This window comes from Acipenser ruthenus, chromosome 29 (genome assembly GCF_902713425.1).
Source record: "Acipenser ruthenus chromosome 29, fAciRut3.2 maternal haplotype, whole genome shotgun sequence".
Classification (NCBI taxonomy): domain Eukaryota; kingdom Metazoa; phylum Chordata; class Actinopteri; order Acipenseriformes; family Acipenseridae; genus Acipenser; species Acipenser ruthenus.
In genome coordinates this window covers 9,767,214-9,787,078 of record NC_081217.1, presented here as the reverse complement: position 1 = coordinate 9,787,078, position 19,865 = coordinate 9,767,214, and the positions used below count along the sequence as shown (strand labels likewise).

At 43.7% G+C, this 19,865-nt stretch overlaps 2 protein-coding genes across 3 annotated transcripts in view; both read right to left on the bottom strand.

The window, feature by feature from the left end:
- Window positions 1-415: 415 nt before the first annotated feature.
- On the bottom strand, window positions 416-5,939 carry LOC117432260 (small nuclear ribonucleoprotein-associated protein B'). The gene is made up of 7 exons (XM_034053928.3): window positions 5,787-5,939; window positions 4,233-4,384; window positions 3,739-3,850; window positions 3,181-3,333; window positions 2,217-2,346; window positions 1,531-1,656; window positions 416-664 (listed from the first exon to the last, which is right to left on the bottom strand). Exons 1-7 carry the CDS (start codon window positions 5,787-5,789, stop codon window positions 627-629), a joined length of 714 nt encoding a protein of 237 aa, XP_033909819.1. The 5' UTR covers window positions 5,790-5,939; the 3' UTR covers window positions 416-626.
- Window positions 5,940-7,985: 2,046 nt separating this feature from the next.
- Window positions 7,986-19,865, bottom strand: part of LOC117431072 (engulfment and cell motility protein 2-like) — a 45,336-nt gene continuing 33,456 nt past the window's right edge. For both annotated transcript variants that reach the window (XM_034051683.3, XM_034051692.3), the window contains 12 exons: window positions 19,726-19,776; window positions 17,766-17,888; window positions 16,901-17,026; window positions 16,006-16,110; window positions 15,406-15,514; window positions 14,715-14,851; window positions 14,001-14,164; window positions 13,099-13,211; window positions 12,217-12,324; window positions 11,604-11,686; window positions 11,093-11,170; window positions 7,986-10,897 (listed from right to left, as the gene is read on the bottom strand). In XM_034051683.3, coding sequence (XP_033907574.1) covers window positions 10,697-10,897; window positions 11,093-11,170; window positions 11,604-11,686; window positions 12,217-12,324; window positions 13,099-13,211; window positions 14,001-14,164; window positions 14,715-14,851; window positions 15,406-15,514; window positions 16,006-16,110; window positions 16,901-17,026; window positions 17,766-17,888; window positions 19,726-19,776 — 1,398 coding nt within the window. In that variant the 3' untranslated portion in view covers window positions 7,986-10,696. The remainder of the gene's footprint in view (window positions 10,898-11,092; window positions 11,171-11,603; window positions 11,687-12,216; window positions 12,325-13,098; window positions 13,212-14,000; window positions 14,165-14,714; window positions 14,852-15,405; window positions 15,515-16,005; window positions 16,111-16,900; window positions 17,027-17,765; window positions 17,889-19,725; window positions 19,777-19,865) is intronic.

Genomic DNA, 19,865 nt, shown 5'->3' with positions numbered 1-19,865 from the left:
AAAGCAGGGGTGATTTATTTCCCCAAAACCTCCAACACCTGCTACTTCCACCATGAAAACACAAAGCTGAAACATTAACATTTCTGGCATACAGCACAAGGCAAGAGGCTGCTAGCGGGCTCGATTCACCATGGCAATATTTTATTAAATAAACCTAATTCATTTCATTGTATAGAAGTGTGACTTGTAACATTGACACAAATTAAATGGGGGAGTGCTTATTAACCTAGGTTCCAATATAGTTGAGACTGGGCACAACAGAGCACACACAGTAATCTGGGGCTGGGGAACCTCTGGTAAATATATTTCCCCTATATAGCCTGCAGTTTAATGTGTACAGTGGACCACACAAACCAGTGGAAAAACAATATAACTGGCAAATGTTTAGTGCAAGACAGGACATTTACAAACCAAATCAAATGGTTAAACAAGTTTATTTAAAAAAATTCAAAATATCAACACCAAAAAAGTACAAGATAAAAATGTCACTATACAGCTGGATGTGGGTAGCCCAGGGGCTGTGAAGCCAGTTCCAGGCAGGAGGCAGGAGTTCGAATCCAGAGTCTTTGAGGGGAGACATCACCCCCAGTTCAGCTCACAGCACATCACTACAGGCCTGCTGGGGTTCAGGGTCTGGGGGGGCGCATTCCAGGAGGAGGGGGGCCTGAGAGACACAAGAATACAGGTATGAGCGTCAGCAACATGCGTCTGCAGCTAGGACCGTGGATACAAGATTATAACCATCAGCATTTGGTAGATATGAGATCTATGAGAGATGAAGATCTACCTCAATATACATGTGGAAATGAAGTGGAACTTGACATGCATAGACCAGTCTAATAACTTAATGCGCGTGGCAATCTGCAGTACAAGAGGAGAGGCAGTTCTCTAGATATATGCAGTACAGTGCTACCTCTATTTCAACACAGTAATAAAGACTTTGGCAATTCAGTTCAGTCATGTTGATAGCAAACTGTAACTGCCCTTTAGTAATTTACCATTTTCAATTTACATTGAGATGCACGTCATAGCGACTATAGATGGATCATGGTACTTTGCGCAACAGAGACAAGCATCTCCATATAGACACTTTCAACTTGCGCTGAAGAATGTCCTTACCAAGTTCCATCAAAATCAGATAAACTTCAGAGCTATGCGAGACAGATACACTTCCCCACATCTCCCTTTCCAGATATTCAACTTGTAATTAACTGTAAAAATGGATATTCCTAATCGGTTGTAAGGAGGGGAACGAACCAGCCTCTGCTTTCTCTTTGAAGTTGGACAGAATCCTCCTGCTTTACTCTCGGGCAGTGATCGCTGCAGACACACCCATGGGAAAGGGGGGCTGCTCACTCACATCAACCACCCACACCACTCTTTCCAATCCCACATAAGCCAGATCAAGACATCACAGCACCTCACCACGACATGTATTCTCAGCAGGATCAGACATCCACGCATCGGGTCAAAATCATGAGTCTAGTGAATAAAATGCAGCCGCAGCCTAGTCACGCCATGGATCCTTACCTCTCATTCCAGGGGGTGGGGGTCTCATTCCAGGAGGGAGCATTCCCATGGGAGCACCGCGGCCGGGAAGCATGCCCATCGGGGGGCCCATGGGCGGCCTCATTCCTGGGGGAGGACCCATCATTCCTGAAGGACAGCAAGGTGCTGTTAACAACTAGTATGCACAAGAGGCAGAACGAGGGAATAGACCTGGACTTTGTGTACTACTGCATTATACCAAGAGGCTAAGTAATCCTGCATCAAACAGAACTAGCAATCAGCTCAACTGACTTCATCATTGACAGAACTAAACCTCAAGTAGTGTAGATGCCGGGATCACTTAACACGGTTCAGAGTTATACAGCACCTTTTCTGTGTAGGCACCTTATTGTAGCCACAGTACTAGTTTAAAAAACTGTACTGAACAGCCTACATTTTAACATGACTAATCCAGCATCCCTGAAGCTTTACAGCATACTGGGCAAGTGATACCATGGTACAGTCCTGCATAAGGAATAGCTTTTCAAATCTGCCGTTTTCCTCAACACCAATGCCCACCAAATCCCAATACATCTGAGTGCAGCACTACCCAGATCAGAGCGCCTTTAATGATCAACTAAAACAATCACGCCATACCTAGACTAGATGAACCAAATGAACTGTAAACTGTCAGTGAAGGGTGATCCCAAGATCATACTGTCTCGTACCTGGTGGTGGCGCTCCTCTACCCATGGGTGGGGGTCCCCCTCTTCCAGGTGGGTACTGGGTGGGGGCTCCGGCGATGCTGGCACCTGCTGCTGCGGCCGCTGCTGCACCCCGACCCTGGGGGGTCATGACCTGAAAGATAACCAGGAGTCAGTACACCAAGCCAAGATACACACCCTCCTTACACAGGCTCCAAGGCATTCACTAACGGGAGCAATTCAGTCTTTTCAGACAACCCCTTCATTTTGAGGTAACTGTTTGATTGCAATTGCATACACACTATAAAAGGCAGAGTGTAAGCACTGGTATTGAGAACATGAAGCCTCAAAGTTCTCCATTTGTATATTTAAAATTGAGGCAAGCAACAATGTTGCTTTCACAAGGCACTTGGCAATTTCAACTACAATTGGATAAGCAATTGCCTAGATTTATTGCTACCGCAATATTTCAACACTCGGTAATTAAGACTTGGGCAATCCAGTTCGGTCATGCTGCTAGTAAATTTTATGAAAGTCAAGATAGCGAAATAGAGTACAGTACTTTGTGCAACAGACATGTGCCTCTAGACACTTTCAACTTGTGCTGAAGAATGTCCTTATCAATTTTCATCAACCACATATCCAGTTTGCTAGAAGTACGCGACACACACTTCCATATATCTCTATATTCAGATACTCAATTTGCAATAAAACTAAAAATGGTTCCCTAGAGAAGTGTATAAGTAGCTCAGCAAGGATATTCTTAAATCGGTTGTAAGGAGGGGAACGAACCAGCCTCTGCTTTCTCTTTGAAGTTGGACAGAATCCTCCTGCTTTACTCTCGGGCAGTGATCGCTGCAGACACACCCATGGGAAAGGGGGCCTGCTCACTCACATCAACCACCCACACTGCTCATTCCAGTCCCACACGAGCCAGATATCACAGCACAGGATCAGACATCGTGTCATCAAATTCAGACCACTTTACCTGCTGTGAAGGGCCACCCACTCCCCGAACGGGGCCTGCCAGTCCTGCTGGGGCTTGGGGCATAGGCGCTCCTGCCGGGACTCCTCTGCCAGCAGCCCTGCCCACACCCGGTCCTCCTGCAACACCAGCCAAGGGCACTCTGGCAATGCCAGTCTGTGGACAGAGGAATGGATTAGAAGACTTTCACAATGTACCAGAAAAGTTGCTTTGACAAACCATGTGGAACTGAACTAGTATGTACCAGTTTACTAGATAATTTAAAATACCCAGGTAACCAGAGTAACCCTGCTTAATGGGGTTAAACATGAGTCAGTATTCAAGATTCACTGATCCACACAGTATACCAGCCACCTTATATATTTACAGGACTTCAACCTGAAGGGTAGATGCCCCTCCAACTCCACTCCTGTGTGTTTCGCACAGGCTGCATCGAATGAGTGGTACCATCCTTTGACAGTAATTGAAGACCAGGTTCTCCGAGCATATAAAGGGGTTTTATTCAGACACAGCAGAATGTGGGGTGTCTATGTATACTGATCTATAGAGAGGTGTGCTCACGTCTTTGGGGGGAGGTCCCTCCACAGTCATGGAGACCAGGTTCTCTCCACGCAGAAGCACCAGGCCCAGCACACGCTTCTCCTCTCGCTCAGGCTGCTTCGAGTTCTTGGGCCTGCGGATGAGGGGGAGCAGCGTCAATATAAAAATACAACAAGCAGTCTCACAATCCCAGATCCATCTTGAGGATTTTCTACTCTCTCTGTGAGGAACAATTGCAAGAGGCCAGCTGGATTTCACATTAATCCTGCATCAAACACAACTCCCCATCAGGTTCAGCTCCATTTAATTAACAGGGAGGGAATGCCTCACACAGGACTACATACCAGAGAACTTAATGTAATGAATGATATTTAAAATTGAAGTTTGTTTTTAGCACAGAAATAAGCTCTGGGTTATCCAAGACTTCTGTAACTAAATTTGTCCTGGAGATGAGCTAACCATTAAAACCACTATTTCAAGTGTAGCCTGTGGTGTTGTGGGGTTTAAGGTCTTACTTGATCTTCCTGAACTCGTCACAGTCACACAGGATGAGATTCATATGCTTGTCAAAAGCTTTGAAGGTGCCGATGAAGATTCTGCCGTCCTGGAGAATGCAGCGCATCCTGAAGTCTATGTGCTGCAGCATCTTGCTGCTCTTCCCCACAGTCTGTCCAGCAAAAGAAAAACACACCAAGTGACTGAATACCTGTTCTACCATTTTCAACTGCTTGGGAAGACCATGAATTACACACAAGCGCAGACAAGAGCAAAGACTGGATCTCAGAGTAATCCTGCTTAATAATGAGGTTCAGCATTAGGAATCAGCATTATTGGATTGCATCATTGATCCAGTACACAGGTAACAATACCATATGGTTAGACTAGGGTACACAACAGAAATGTTACAGGCTTGCAATTGTGACCTGACGGGAATACAAGACCAGATGAATGGTGTCTATTGTAAGTTTAAAGATATGCTTAAAAGATTATGTAGAAAGCCTCTTTGATGTGATGAGCACCAAGGACTTCACTTTCCAATTGAAATACCCTTAACACCTCCATTGCTGTTCTGAGTTACAAATGTGAAGCCATCACTCACAGAAAGTAAGTAACACCAGGTGGGCCCCAGAGAAGCCATCTGCACCCATGATTTAACACTGGCTCGACGCAAACAAGCATATATTCTGAAATTGCTCACAAAAACGGACATGTGCTCCGACAGCGGCGCACACAGGCGTAGGAACGCAAGGTTTGGGCCGGAGGTGGTACTTTGCAGAGGCCATTTTGAGAGGCTTTTCATTAACTGCGTAACAATATCTGCCCGACAATTACACGACTGCGTGTTGGATTCTCATTGTTTAATGTTGGACAGGGGCTGTTTAAACAAAGCGGCAAGACTTCACTGCATCTACTAGAATAAATCTTAATATTTCAGTCGGCGGAAAGGCAAAACAGAAGGCGACCTACCAGTACGCAACACGTTTAGCAAAGGGTCGTTACTACATGTAATGCAAAATCATATAAAAAGCAAACAAACTAATACAGGGCAAGGTTATCTTCCAGTGACACGGGTCTTTGAGAATTCACTGCGCATTTTAAAAACGCGGTCTATGCATGCTGTAGTGAAACGAAGTACCGGAGCTTACATTACAGAATTCTTATAGGAGTTCTTACAGGGAAATGTGAAGTTGTTATGGTAACTAGAGATTCTCTTTTCACATGCGCCAGGCCTGCATACATGTTTTGGAAAATCATAGCGCGAACGTTTGAATGAATACCGCCTCAACACAACAGCTCTCAGTGCAAACTATGACCCCGGATAAAATATAAACTTCGCGCTGACAACGCCTTATTTTATCTAGGCTGGAGTCTTCTAGACCTCGTACCCGACTGTCTATTCTTCCTTGTTATAATCCCATTCCCCGCCTTGTTCTAGCTACTCCAGACCGCGGTCCACACAGGGCCCTGTTTCTACAGTCCTACAAACGGGATTCGGAGCCCATCTAGGCACAAATAGCCGTCGATACCGGGAGCCCGGGGTTCAGTGAATATATATCAGCGGTTCTTACCATGGTTGCGGTTCTGATGTAGCCGATCCGGAACGGATTCTGCCAAACGAAAAAATTGATCCGCGGAGCTAACGCGCCGCCTGGACCTTCTTATAGCGGGAGAGTCAACGGAAGTGGGTGTGCTGAGAAAGAGTGCCCACATGAAACAAAGCGCGCACTCTACCGCCCCGCCTCCCACACACACACACACAATACAAAATCACACTCTCAGGAGTATTTAAAAATAATATCAAAACTATTAGCATCATTAGATACAATACAAACAAATGTGTCATACAATTCCACACTAACAACATTTTTTTTATTGTATTTGTTATTATTATACTTGTGGAAAGTGCACGGAATTTCTATGTTTCCGGAGGGACTGTTGTGGTGGGAAGCAGGAAGTTGTTTGCCGAGCAGTCGTATGTATGACGTTTGAAAGTAGAACGAAGTTTGAATAAAATACAAGTTTTGTTTTTAGGTGAATGTAACATTACACTCTGCGATAGTAAAATAAAATATATTACGCGTAGAGGCTCAACGGGCTTAGTTATCAAGCTCCCACTGCAGCCAAGTGTCTACCAGTACAGTCAAAATAAGAATGAAATGAGAATATAAACACTTGGGAGGTTTCTCGTGTGAAGCATGTAGGTTAATGCTGACTTTTTTTGAGAGGCGATGAAAAGGCCAACATATCAGTCATTCAAAACGATATCCAGATTACTTTATATTATTACTTCCAATACGGGGTCTTGTGTACAACAACTTAGTAGAATTGAGTTCAGTTTATGAGTTAATAGTAAATGCATCCGGCAGGGGGCGCTAATAACCTGCTTATTGGACTAATCTGTGCCTTTGCTGTATAAATCTACTGCAGACAAGGATCTGGTGGTATGATGAAACAAAAATGTGGAACAAATAAAATAATGACCAGAGTTAAAACATATCTATTTAAAACATATGCAATAATTGACCGTTGAAGTGCAAAAATAGGTGAGGATTTCATAGTTATTTTAACTACATAATCCCACTTGGAGGGCACTGCTGGCATTACTAGAGGCCAAGAGATACAATATAAACACCAGTGGCTATGAATTTGTAAAGAAGGAATCATTTCAGATTTCCATTTTCTAGCAGTTTGAGCCATGCCAGGTTTCCTGTGGGCCTCCAAAACACTCAATAGTGGTACATTGTGAAATACTCAAACACACTCAGTAAATTCAATGACAAACATTTCAGTTAGAAGGGTTTGTCAATGGAGTATTTACCGAGTTTCTTTTCGTATTTCCTAACGGTGGTAAGCGGTGTGTAATTGAGCACACAGTAAAGCTGGTATGCTTCAAACCACAAGGCAATGCGACTCACAACCATATACTGCAGCACTCTGCAAAACACCTTTCACATTGCACTGCCCTTAATAGTGAAACAGAGCTCTGGAAGGATTGGACTTTCAAATGCTGTGTCCTGGCTGTGCAAAACAACTAGCCCTTCTCACCTCATACCATACATATAATGTGCATGGGTGTCAATATTGTCCTAAAGCAGAATTCAACACAGTAACTCAGGGCCTGAGGATGAGTCAACACCCCCCTCTCCACACTCACACAGACCAAGCCCAAGGCGATTTGTCTTTGTTGCAGTTCACCCTGAGGCTCATTGTCCATTTGAATTCGACACCTTCTACTGCACACGCCATTATAACCCCTCAGATTAATTTAATCCAATCTGCAGTAGTTAGAAACAAAAGCACTTTTCATACGCAGGCAGTAAAATATTCAATATCCATAGTTTATTAGTTCAAGCTGTAGCATTTGTCTTTTAAATTAATCCTATAGAATGCATTTGTATTGACAATATATGTGTGCTTAAAGACAATGCATTTGTATTGACAATATATGTGTGCTCAGTATTCTTTTTAAATAGCAACGACTGGTTTCACAGCCCCTTAGCCCTAACAATAACATTGGATAGTCCAATATGAATGCTAATCAGGGTCTGTGAAACCAGCCCCAAGTCTAGATTAGTAAGTGGCAGCACTCTAGTGCACAGCAGTGTATCAGCAACACAAAAGGAAATTTAATCCAAAGTGGCACTGCCGGCGCTGGCTTTTATTTTTGAAGTTGATCGAGCCAGTTATATATATATCAATGACATTCAGCTAGAACTGAAGAGCAGTCCCTGAAGGTTACACTTCAATGAAAGACACAAGACAGAACATCACAGCATCAACCCTGCATTTATTCAGACAATTCTTAATAGTCTCAGTAAAGCAACGTAAACAGATAGGAATCATTTCCATATAGTTATATACTTGTATTACAACAGTTCACTCACTATCATCACTAGGGTTACATGTTCGAGTCTACTCAGTAACACAGTTATAATAAGAACTCAAAGTTACCAATAAAACAATATCCACACTTCGTACCATTGCCCTCCCAAAGACAAACAAACCATCATTACCCTGTTCTGCACATCCTGGTCACAATAACAGTGTTCATTTCTGTAACTACACATTACAGAAATGAACTACATGTTCAGAAATGTACTGAAATGAACATGTAGTTCATTTCTGTAACACATTACAGAAATGAACTACATGTTCATTTCTGTAACTACACCTCTACGGCAGGTTATTTTCGGTCATCAAAATTTCCATCTTATAAACCCTCGTCCCTTAGGGACATTTATATTATGGAAAAACTGTTAATATCAGTTTTGTTTAATGGTGTAATGTATGCAACCCATATGGGGTTAAACTCAAATTACAGCAGATTAGTGTAATGTATTGATTGTATTAATAGGAGAAAAAAACAAGTGAAAACTGCAGGATGCTGTTTAGTAACCAATTGATTTTTATCCAGCCTGTCCTGTATGTTTATTATTGTTCATTAAAGACTTGGTACCACAAAGACAGACCTCCTGTGCCCCCAAATTCAGCTGTAGTCCTTTACAAAAATATATTCTCATTAGCAACAATGCAATGAATACTTCATCATACAAAGCAACAGAACAGAGGCTTATTTGCAGTGCTTTACAAAGGCATGGGTACTTCAGAAACAATGTTAAAGAAGTGGTTTCAAATGAGAACCCCCACAGGACACATATTGTCAATGAGAAAACAGACACTCAAATCAGGTATTTTTAGTTTAGTACATTCCTTTATGAGACTTAGAAGACTATGGTTATTGTTAAACACAATGGGATCTTGCAGGTCAGTTCAATTGGATAGAAGTATTTATCCTCCTTACTGTACATGATTTTAAAATACATTGTGATATTGTAACTAATAACATCCAGTGCTGTCTGATTGCAGACTGACAATCGCAGTAAACCTGACCTACAGAACAGGAAGTTCTTGGGTAACCGGGAGCAACAGCAACTTTTGAATCTATTGTGTTGTATTTAACCAACATTATAGCAAAACAAAGCAAGTACCCAGAGATCTTCAGCACCAGCATGGGGTAATTCTGCCAAAGTTAAGTAGTACGAAAATAGAATTTAAAACCTCAGCACGCCTTTAAATCAGATTTGAACAATAAACATATAAAATTAGCGTTATTAACTGTCTGGCTGGTATAAGAAATAGGAACAGGGTTTTGTATTCTGCTGTTCAGACCTCTTAAACCCCTTTGAAATAGCATCATTGTAGTGCATGGCAGCTTCAGGTGATTGTATAGAACAGCAGTCAAGCTACATTAAAGCAACAGCAAGACCTAATCTGGAGCCATCATACCAGCTCACTTATAACAGCTACTAAACACAGAAGAAAGAAATGAATACTGCATTTCAATTTGGATCCAAGAAATCCACCATTTGTCAATGCGAGTTCATCACTTGTGCAATAGGGGGCGCTAAATGGTCCTGTCCTGCCAACCTGATCTCCTTGCTCTGTCAGTTGAGTTGTTCCTTCATTAAATCAAGCTACTCTTATATGTCAAACAGCACAATTCCAGTCGTACAGTAAAGTTCCAGTCGTACAGCACAATTCCAGTCGTACTAAGTTCAGCCTTCTTATTTTATTACACTTTACAGTCCAGTTTGTTTACATTCCCCAAAGGTTTTTTTTTTTGTGTAGGCACGGAAACGTCCACTCCAAATCTTCTCGTCGAGTCAGCCAGGCACACTGCTGGTACTACCTGCAGCAGTTGGAGGTTATAAACAACGTCTTTTAAACAAGTTACCTTCACTATGTCATTTTTTTTTTAAAGCACTTTGAAATGAATGGCAGTTCATATTAATAAAATATTATATTAGGAATGAAGGTTTACATCATTTAATTTGAAAGGGAAATCATATTTCTAGTAATTATAGGTCTCTACTAAAGTAATCAGGGTGTGTGTACAATAGATTTCTTCAGATTAATCCCATTATTACTGTAAACATGTCAACCTGATATCCCAAGGTAAAGAATCAAGTGCCTTCATATTTCATCTAGTCTTGAAGTTTTACCTTAGAATCTATGATTGAGTGAAGTTTTGAAAAACGGAATGTCTCCAATCAAGACACCTCCTGAAAAACAATACAACCCAATTTAAATACACACAACCTACACTACCAGGCACAGGGCGAGGCCAGGGCAAGAGAGATCTGCACACAACAGGACCAGTTGAAAAACTGTAGTTCAAAAAAAAAAAAAAAATTGAAGGTTTTACTTTTTATTTGAATTTAAGAAATGGGACCCTGGCAAGTGATCTGAAATTCCCTCAAAGTGTATACATACATACAAGAACTTCTAAAAAGGGTCCACACAATCTCCCCTCGCACCCCAGAAGTCTAACTCTGAGAACACCTTTTATAACACCTTAATAGCGAGTTTCCCTTTTCAAAATGAGCCTGTTAAAAGGTGTTCCCACCACAAGAGGGTGCTCTTTCCAGCGTGAGCCCTGCCTGTCCCATCCTCAGCCCTAGGGGGCGCTGTCTCTCTCTCAGCCGTAGTGGTAGACGAAGTTGTAGCTGCTGGGCTCTTTGGGGATAGGGGGCGGGGCCTCTGGAATCTGGATGTTCTCCAGGTCGAGGAGGCGGAGTTTCATCTCCATGCTGAGCAGTGTGTCCAGGTCACTGCGGGTCAGCTCACTGCCCATCTCCCGTCCAATCAGAGCGCTCAGGCCGTCTGTCCAGATACAGTACTGCCAGAGACAGGGGGCAAGCATGATTAAAGGGAAGGGATCAATCATTATTATCCACATTCCGTCCGGCATTGTCTCTTACTTCTAGGAAGACGAATGCTGATCTACCGATGTTACACATATCTAGTGAGGGAACGAGAACTGAACTGACATTTGCAATACGTTTTCACGAGACGCTCAGGCCAGCTCTCTCACCTCGTATTTGTTTGTTGCCACGAAGTTCAGGGCCTCGTCAGGATCATGAAGGATTGAAAAGGCGAGCTCCAGCACCTCCTGTGTGAGACAGCAAGGAGTCAAAAAGCTCAGCAAAGACATTCAAGACCTTTGTCACTGAATTTATTCAGTTTCATATGATTTGTTAGACTTGAACCTGAGAGCTCTACTGAAGCCACAAAGGGTGTTTTTATAAGTCAGCACGCCCCACTAGTTCAGATAACTGGGATATTTCAGACCCGTATCAAGTTTGTCTTGAATTAAATACATATTTTCCAAGCTTTTCCTCCAGTCTTTAATTCGTTTTACAAAACTAGAACCAAACAACGAAGTTGTGTATTGCCAGTTCTCTTAAGCACTCTCAATGTGTTGTGTGTCTCCTGTTGTAACATTAGCATGATTATTTCCCTTTAAAAAAAACAGGAGTTAATTAAAGAATGAAGGACGTGCTTTGACAAGAAGACGTGCTGTACTGTATTGAGGGGGTTAGGACCTTGTTCTGCTTGAGGGCGCTCTTCTCTTTCATGTGAGGACAGTCCTTCCCAGTCACCACAGACTTGATATCAGCCACTGGGACTGGAGAGAGGGAGGGAAGGAGGGAGAGGGGCAGAGAGGGAGGGAGAGGGGCAGAGAGAGGGAGAGAGTGAGTGAGAGGGAGGGCGGGAGAGGGGCAGGGGCAGAGAGAGCGAGTGAGAGGAAAAGAGAGGGAGGGAGGGAGGGAGAGAGAGAGGGAGGGGCAGGGAGAGAGAGTGAGTGAGAGGGAGGGAGGAAGAGAGTGAGAGAGAGAGGGAGGGAGAGGGGGGCAGGGAGAGGGGGGCAGGGAGAGAGAGAGGGAGGGAGGAAGAGAGTGAGAGAGAGGGGGGGCAGGGAGAGAGAGAGGGGCATGTTAAATTAATTCCCCAACACAACACATGTAAGCTCTGAAATACTCGCTTCTGTATCCATCAGACAAAGAATGAATCATGTACTGTACTTTTTTTTTTTTAATAAACTAAGATACTGCACTGTTAAGCAGTGTGCAGCTGCCGGGTTGAGGAAAGTGAATAATAATGGTGATGCGGCTCGCCCCCTGGTGGCAGCCTGTGAAGCCCCTCCCTCATACTCACTCTTGTCAGTCAGGGACTCGAAGGGCACCTCCCCCTGCGGCGGCTCCTCCAGATCTCCGTAGTGAAGGACCTTGTGATTCAGAGAGAGGCGGCAGAACCAGAACTTCTCTGTGAAGAGAGGGGGAGGGGGTGGAGGGAGAGAGAAGAGGATAAACCACAGGACTAGGACCGAAGCCCTTATAATTCACTCCTATCCGGCACACTGCTTTCTCTCTTTCTCTCATTCATTATTCTACTGCTGCCTTCATGAGGGGAGAGAGAGAGAGAGAGAGAGAGAGAGAGAGAGAGACAGAGAGAGAGAGAGAGAGAGAGAGAGACTCAGCCAGGACTGACTTTAGTGTAGGTGGTCTGTATTCATGACTACAGAGATTCTATTCTGTAGGTGTGTCCGTATGTGTATCCTGTCACAAAGAAGTGCTAACCCAGTCTTTAAAAGCTCTGACACTTGGTTGTTTGGTTTTTTTTTTTTACCTCAATTCATGTGCACACATTCCAGATGTTACTAATATTACTCTATGGGTCTGATTGCAGCGAGACCATTCGAGTGATCCACTCCTGCAGGAATTACCTCATAGCATTGTATGTTTGCATATCTCCAACTAAAACAAGATTCTCAGCACACGGTACATTTTACACTGCTTGCATATGCTATCACTATGTTTTATTGCACTTAGCTTTGCAGTTACTAAGGGAAACTTTTATAAGGAAATAAATATGGAGCAGTAATAAGATAATAGACAAGAGGTAAGAAATGGAAACATGACTGACACGTGGGTAAGGCAATCCATGTTTTTTAAATCCTTTCCATTCCACCTTTACCTTGCTACAGCTCCCCTCTCTCAGCTCTGCAGCGTGCCGCTGGAGAAGCCTCTGGGGCCCTACCTTGCCGTCGGCGGTTCCCAATCTTGCGGAAGCAGCTCCCCTCGCACAGCCGGTTAAAACGCTGCTGTTTGATCAGCTCCAGGATCTCAGGCTGGATGCGTTCCCGCAGCTCACTGGAGGGACACAGCAGAGACGAGGATAAACATCACAGTGATCTCATGAACAAGACTGGGGCGATGCCTCACTGCATCACAGAGATCTCATGAACAAGACTGGAGCGATGCCTCACTGCATCAGAGAGATCTCATGAACAAGACTGGGGCGATGCCTCACTGCATCACAGTGATCTCATGAACAAGACTGGAGCGATGCCTCACTGCATCAGAGAGATCTCATGAACAAGACTGGAGCGATGCCTCATTGCATCAGAGAGATCTCATGAACAAGACTGGAGCGAAGCCTCACTGCATCACAGAGATCTCATGAACAAGACTGGAGCGATGCCTCACTGCATTACAGAGATCTCATGAACAAGACTGGAGCGAAGCCTCACTGCATCACAGAGATCTCATGAACAAGACTGGAGCGATGCCTCACTGCATCACAGAGATCTCATGAACAAGACTGGAGCGATGCCTCACTGCATCATAGAGATTTCATGAACAAGACTGGGGCGATGCCTCACTGCATCATAGAGATCTCATGAACAAGACTGGGGCGATGCCTCACTGCATCATAGAGATCTCATGAACAAGACTGGAGCAATGCCTCACTGCATCATAGAGATCTCATGAACAAGACTGTGCACATGTAGTCTCATCCACATTGCTGGTTGTAGTCTACAGAATTAAAAGCACTCCTGATGGCTTTCTTGATGGTTCAAGTTTAAACATTTCGAATCGAACACTCCCGGTTTGAATATGACAGCGTCGGAGGGGTTCTGAAGTCAGGGTGTGACTCACATGATGGGAGGAGACTGGAAGTCATCCTGGCTCATTCTCTCTGACTGCCTCAGTCTTAGGATCTCAGAGTAGCTCAGCCCGCGCAGTTTAACCTTGAACTGGTCCAGAGAGTTGGGCTTCATCCCCAGAGCGCGAGTGATCTGCTCCCGCACCACCTGCATCACCTGTACAGAAAGCACACACACACACACAGATCAATACACACACACACATCAATTTAAGACACACACAGAGCAATTCAACAAACAGATTATATCAACACACACACACACAAAGATAACACACACATTCAACACAGATCAACACACAGATCAATTCAACACAAGTTTCCACAACAGCGACAGTTCATATTCCAGACTGCTCACTGTACTATCGGCTTGACTGACTCAGTTCAATTCTCTGTCCACATAACCTAAAAGCAACAGGGACAAGTAAAAAAAAAAGTTGTATTTTGAAATAAAGCTGTTGCTTTTTTTTTTTGCAAAATTAATGTTTTTTTTTTCATTTTACTTGACAGGACTATTAATTTTTCATCAGAAAGGTACCCAACCAATCGTTTCCTTTGCTGCACAGTCTCAAGTATTTCAGGTGGCATCAAATCTATGGTGCTGTGGCAGGAGATAGGGACATTACCCACTTCAATGTGTAAATAAAGGGGCACTCCAGTAGCCTGTCAGTCTGTGCTGAAGCCTCAGCCTCCTCTTTCACTCTCACCTTGTTGAAGTCCTCGGCTGTGGCTCTCATCTCTTTCCAGGTTTTGTTGAGCAGCTGGATGCAGACACAGAAGAACTCCTCCCAGGCGCGATCGTGTGTGAAGAACATGGGGTGATAGTCATTGCAGCCCTCGTTAGCTAGGAAGAGAGAACATGTGATGATAGTCACTGCAGCCCTCGTTAGCTAGGGAGAGAATACGGGGTGATAGTCACTGCAGCCCTCGTTAGCTAGGGAGAGAATACGGGGTGATAGTCACTGCAGCCCTTGTTAGCTAGGGAGAGAGAACATGGGGTGATAGTCAATGCAGCCCTCGTTAGCTAGGGAGAGAGAACATGGGGTGATAGTCACTGCAGCCCTCGTTAGCTAGGGAGAGAGAACATGGGGTGATAGTCACTGCAGCCCTCGTGAGATTCAGCAGTTGCTGACTGACATCTGTACCTGCTAAGTTGTTGCTGAAATTCATGATTTATGATTATGTGTTTTTCACTTCTTGTTGTGTTTTATGTTTGCTGTGGGGGTGTGAGCCTCTTGCCAGCTCGGCATTGTAAATGAGAATTTGTTCTCAATTGGATCATCTGGATAAATAAAGGTTTTGATTGACTGATTGAGTGACTTATGGAATGATTCCATTGGTAGAAGCCCTTCCTGCAGTAACCCCGCCCCTCTCTCTCTCTCGGTTGAGGACACTCACGCAGCTCTCCGACCTGCAGGATCTCGCACAGCATTCTCGTCAGCTCGATGGCGCAGCGTCCAAACGGACACTCGTGTTTATCTTCCCGGCTGCTGTTCTCCAGCACGATCTGGGAGGGAAGAAAACATAAAGAGCCACTGAAAGGAGTGCTACCCCCGGCTCACAAACATATCACTAGGGGTGTAACGATGCACTGACCTCATGATACGATACCTATCACGATATGCAGGCTGCGACGCCATATGTATCATGACACATGTGATGTCCTGAGTGGCTGATTGTATGACGTGTAATACGATCAAATGTCATTTACTGACCATTTTGTTAAAAGACAAACATTTTAGAGATAGGGAGAGTATATAAATATTCATTGTATTCCTGGCTGAACAGATTTCTCATTTGACGGATCACCTATATAGGGCAGAGTCAGTTCTTTATCCAGCTAGCTAGGGCAGCTAGATCCTCACCAAGCTCACTTCCATGTCAGCTTGGTTAGCTAGATCCTTTGATAGCAAGCTCCTTAACTAGGTTAGCTTCTTGTGAGTGAGCAGCACTGTGAGGTCCAGCTCCGGTTATCAAGCTGGTTTCCTGGCTGCTTACCCGGATGTAGGTGTCCTGGTGCCCCTTGGCCAGGTACAGCATGTTGTCCAGGGCCAGCATGCCCGGGGGAGTCTGGGTGAAATCCATAGCAGGGTTCACATGATTCTGAGGAGGGAGAAGACTCATCACAGACTCGCTCTACAGAGCAGCTACAGCACAGACTGTCACTGCAAGGGCTGACGCCAAGCGATTGGATTAGGTGTCTAAAAATATACATGAGATCTGAGCTGCTAAAAAAGAGAGGCTCAATCATCTGAATGTATAACACAGGATATATATTTATAGAGACGGAAGGAGTAATTGAAAAACAACTCGGTCGTTTAATAATAAGCTACAATACTAGATCATAAAAACATTTAAGCTTAAATGTGAGGGACAGCGTGCGGCTCTCCAGAAGACATTGTGAAAGAGACATTTTGACTCAACATTTGTCTGCTTGATTTTGACCACCTTCTACCCTGATAAACCACAGCTGTAGTATTAGAGCATTTTACAGCACAGAAGATTCACATGGATTGCATCAGCCACCTATCTGTGGTTATCCTGAGATTATCTGGTAGCAACAAATGTTTGATGAAACCTTTTTCTGGTGGCTTATTTTTAGCTTACAACTGACTGTTTAAAGTATAAATGTGTACATCATTTCTAAAGAATTTAGTTTACTGCCGTGTAGACGTTTAAAAAAATATGATCAGTTCTGAAAACAAAAAAAACAAGGACAAGTTTTAGGGTCTTATACTGAAAAAAAATCAAGACAGACAGCTATTTTGAGGGATCGTTCCTTTATTACTGCAGTGCTGAGTGGAGTTCTCTTTCCTACACTACCAGTGCCCCAGACAGGGCACATATTTGTAAGCTTCAATCTGGATGGAGCCCTCGTATTCAGCACACTCACAGTGAAGCCCAGCATCTTGTAGTCCTTTGTGTACATGGTCTTGCGCTTCTCTGTGCTGCTGCTGTTGGGGTCAGACTCTGCATCGAAGACTACCCTGCGCAGCTCGAAGATGATGTCTCTCTGAGTCTGAGGAAACCGCAGAGAGAGAGGCTCAATCATCACAAACATCTGGACTAAAACACAATTCAAGTCAAACAGTGTTGCTTCTGCAAAACATCTGCATAATACCCAGACAGCAGCCTATTCAAATTCTGTAAAAGTAGTTCCAGTTAACTTGACACAGAATGACTCCCCTACAGCAGGGAGATGCCATTTTCATATATCAGGCTGTTCCTTTTGAATAACAAATTAAAACAGGCATGTGAGGGACAGCTCAGGTCAGAGGTCTTTCAAATTGTTCACATTTCTGTATAGAAAAAGTGTTTCCTTAAAGTAATGTCACGCTCCACTTATTACATTGCAATGGCCTGGCTATAATATAATGTGATAGTGTCTGTTTGGTTCTTCTCACACTCCGGGTAACAGCAATCACTATCAGGTACAAAACAGACGTCCACCCCACTGAATACCACCTTGCAAATAAAATATTGCAAACTTTAAATGTAAGTAGGTTGCTGCACAGTATTTAAAATGTTCCAAATATAAAGTACGGTATACAGTCGAATGGGTCTGTTTAAAGCTTTCTTTATAGTGTGTTGTACATTTACTGTATAGCAGACTGCATATTGAAAATGTTTGTGTTAATGTCCTCGCTGTTTTTGCGACGGCTCTTTCAGCAGTAGGTGTCATACATCATTGTTTGCTCAGCTCCTATCGGTCACTCATTTGGCCGGCTTTAGTCCGGTTCGGCCCGGGTGTGGCTTACCTGGTCACTGGGGTCCATCTTGGTCATCATGCGCTCCTCCAGAAGGTTAAAGGTCAGCACCTGCAGCACATACAGCTGGTGTGCCATCTCTGCCTTGATTGGACGGTTCCCACGGATGATGTGCTGGAGAGAGAGAGAGAGAGAGCGAGCAATTAAATTTTGGCTCCATCTAAAAAACAGTAACATAAACTCTTACCACCATAAAGCCCTGCAATACCAAGAGCAGAGCCCAGAGAAGAGTCCCCTCAGCCAGCTGGTCCTGAAGCTCACTGCACTAACACACACTAACACCAACTAGCTTCAGGACAGCTCCACTCTAACACATACAATAAGAGTAACCCAATTATAGCACAAAACAAAGAAGAATATCTTATTCATTGGGATACACACACTAAAACACAAAGCAAATTGGAATGCTATCGGGCCCTAAAAAGACACTACACCCTGGCTGAATACCTGACCAGGGTGAAAAACAGTAAACAGAGACAGACCTTAACAAAGTACAGGCTCAGTGAGCACAGCCTGGCCATGGACAAGGGCCGACACAGGCAGACATGGCTGCCCAAAGAGGACAGGCTGTGTGATGACTGTCAGCTCAATCAGGTCGAGACAGAGATACACTTCTTACTGCAGTGCACAAAATATAAGAATATAAGGGAAGCCTTCTTCCCAAAAATACAAAATCTCTGCACAGATTTCTCAGACTTGCCAGACCCAGAAAAACTCCCCATCCTCCTCGGTGAGCACACAAGCTGTATAAAAGTGGCAGCCCAGTACACAAGCGCCTGCCACAGCCTGAGGGACAGGGAGTGACACTGAGGCTCCTCACACAGGGAGGAAAAGAAAAATAAATAATGTTATAGAATACATATATAAATGTATATCATTATTCTCATTATTATTGTTGTTGTGATGTGTTTGAAGTACTGTGTTGTTTTTGTTTTATTTACATATGTTTTAAATGTTCATTGTAAAGATGGAATTTACCCATCATTGCTTTGGCAATACTTGTAAAAAATCAGTCATGCCAATAAAGCAATTGAAATTGAGAGCGAGACAGAGGAGAGAGAAAGAGACAGAGAGAGCGAGCGAGAAAGACAGAGCGAGCGCGAGACAGAGAGCGAGACAGAGAGAGAGATAAACAGAAATCAATATTTTGGAGAGGATTATTGGAGGGGCCAGTGCCGCTGTTTGCCCCCCTTGTGCACGCCCTTGGTGTCATTATTATTATTATTATTATTATTATTTATTTCTTAGCAGACGCCCTTATCCAGGGCGACTTACAATTGTTACAAGATATCACATTATTTTTACATACAATTATCCATTTATACAGTTGGGTTTTTACTGGAGCAATCTAGGTAAAGTACCTTGCTCAAGGGATTGAACCCACGACCCTCCGGTCAAGAGTCCAGAGCCCAAACCACTACTCCACACTGCTGCCCTGTGTTGGCAATGCTTCATTGTCATTGAGATAACGGCACTTGCACGCTGCGAGCCTTGAGTCTGGTGAAAAGAGAACAGCCTTCAAGTTGAGTTCTAAAGATTTCCCCCAAACATATGCAAAACGCTATTGCAAGTGGTCTAGAAGCTGTAACAAATAAATTACAAAACACCAAAGGATACACTAAATGGTTGTCCAGTTGCTGCTAGATCAGATATATGCAACACAGGGTAGATCTGACAAAGTGTTTTATAGATGCAAGAGCCGGCACCATCTAATGATCTGCCCCTTTGGATCAAGTTTCCCTCGTTTTTTTTTTTGTGGTTTTTTTTGATAATACAATGCTGTGCACTAGATGGCGCTGGCTTATGCTTTGGCTTTGTAGCCTAGGTAAATGTAATTAACTATTCCCAGTACAATCAGAAATCAAAGGGCAAGCAAACTGTCTTTGTGCTCAAAGAGAAGTGATTTTTCCAGCTCAGTCACTTTCTGTTACTCACAGTGTGCCGTACTTACATTCAATATGATGGACCTCAGGTGTTTCTGTGCAAGAGTGCTGGCCATTTCCTGCAGAGAAAACACAGACATTGGAGTGAGACAACCATGACAGCTGCTGAATGGCATCCTGGGAGATGTAGTTCAGTCACTGTTCCTGT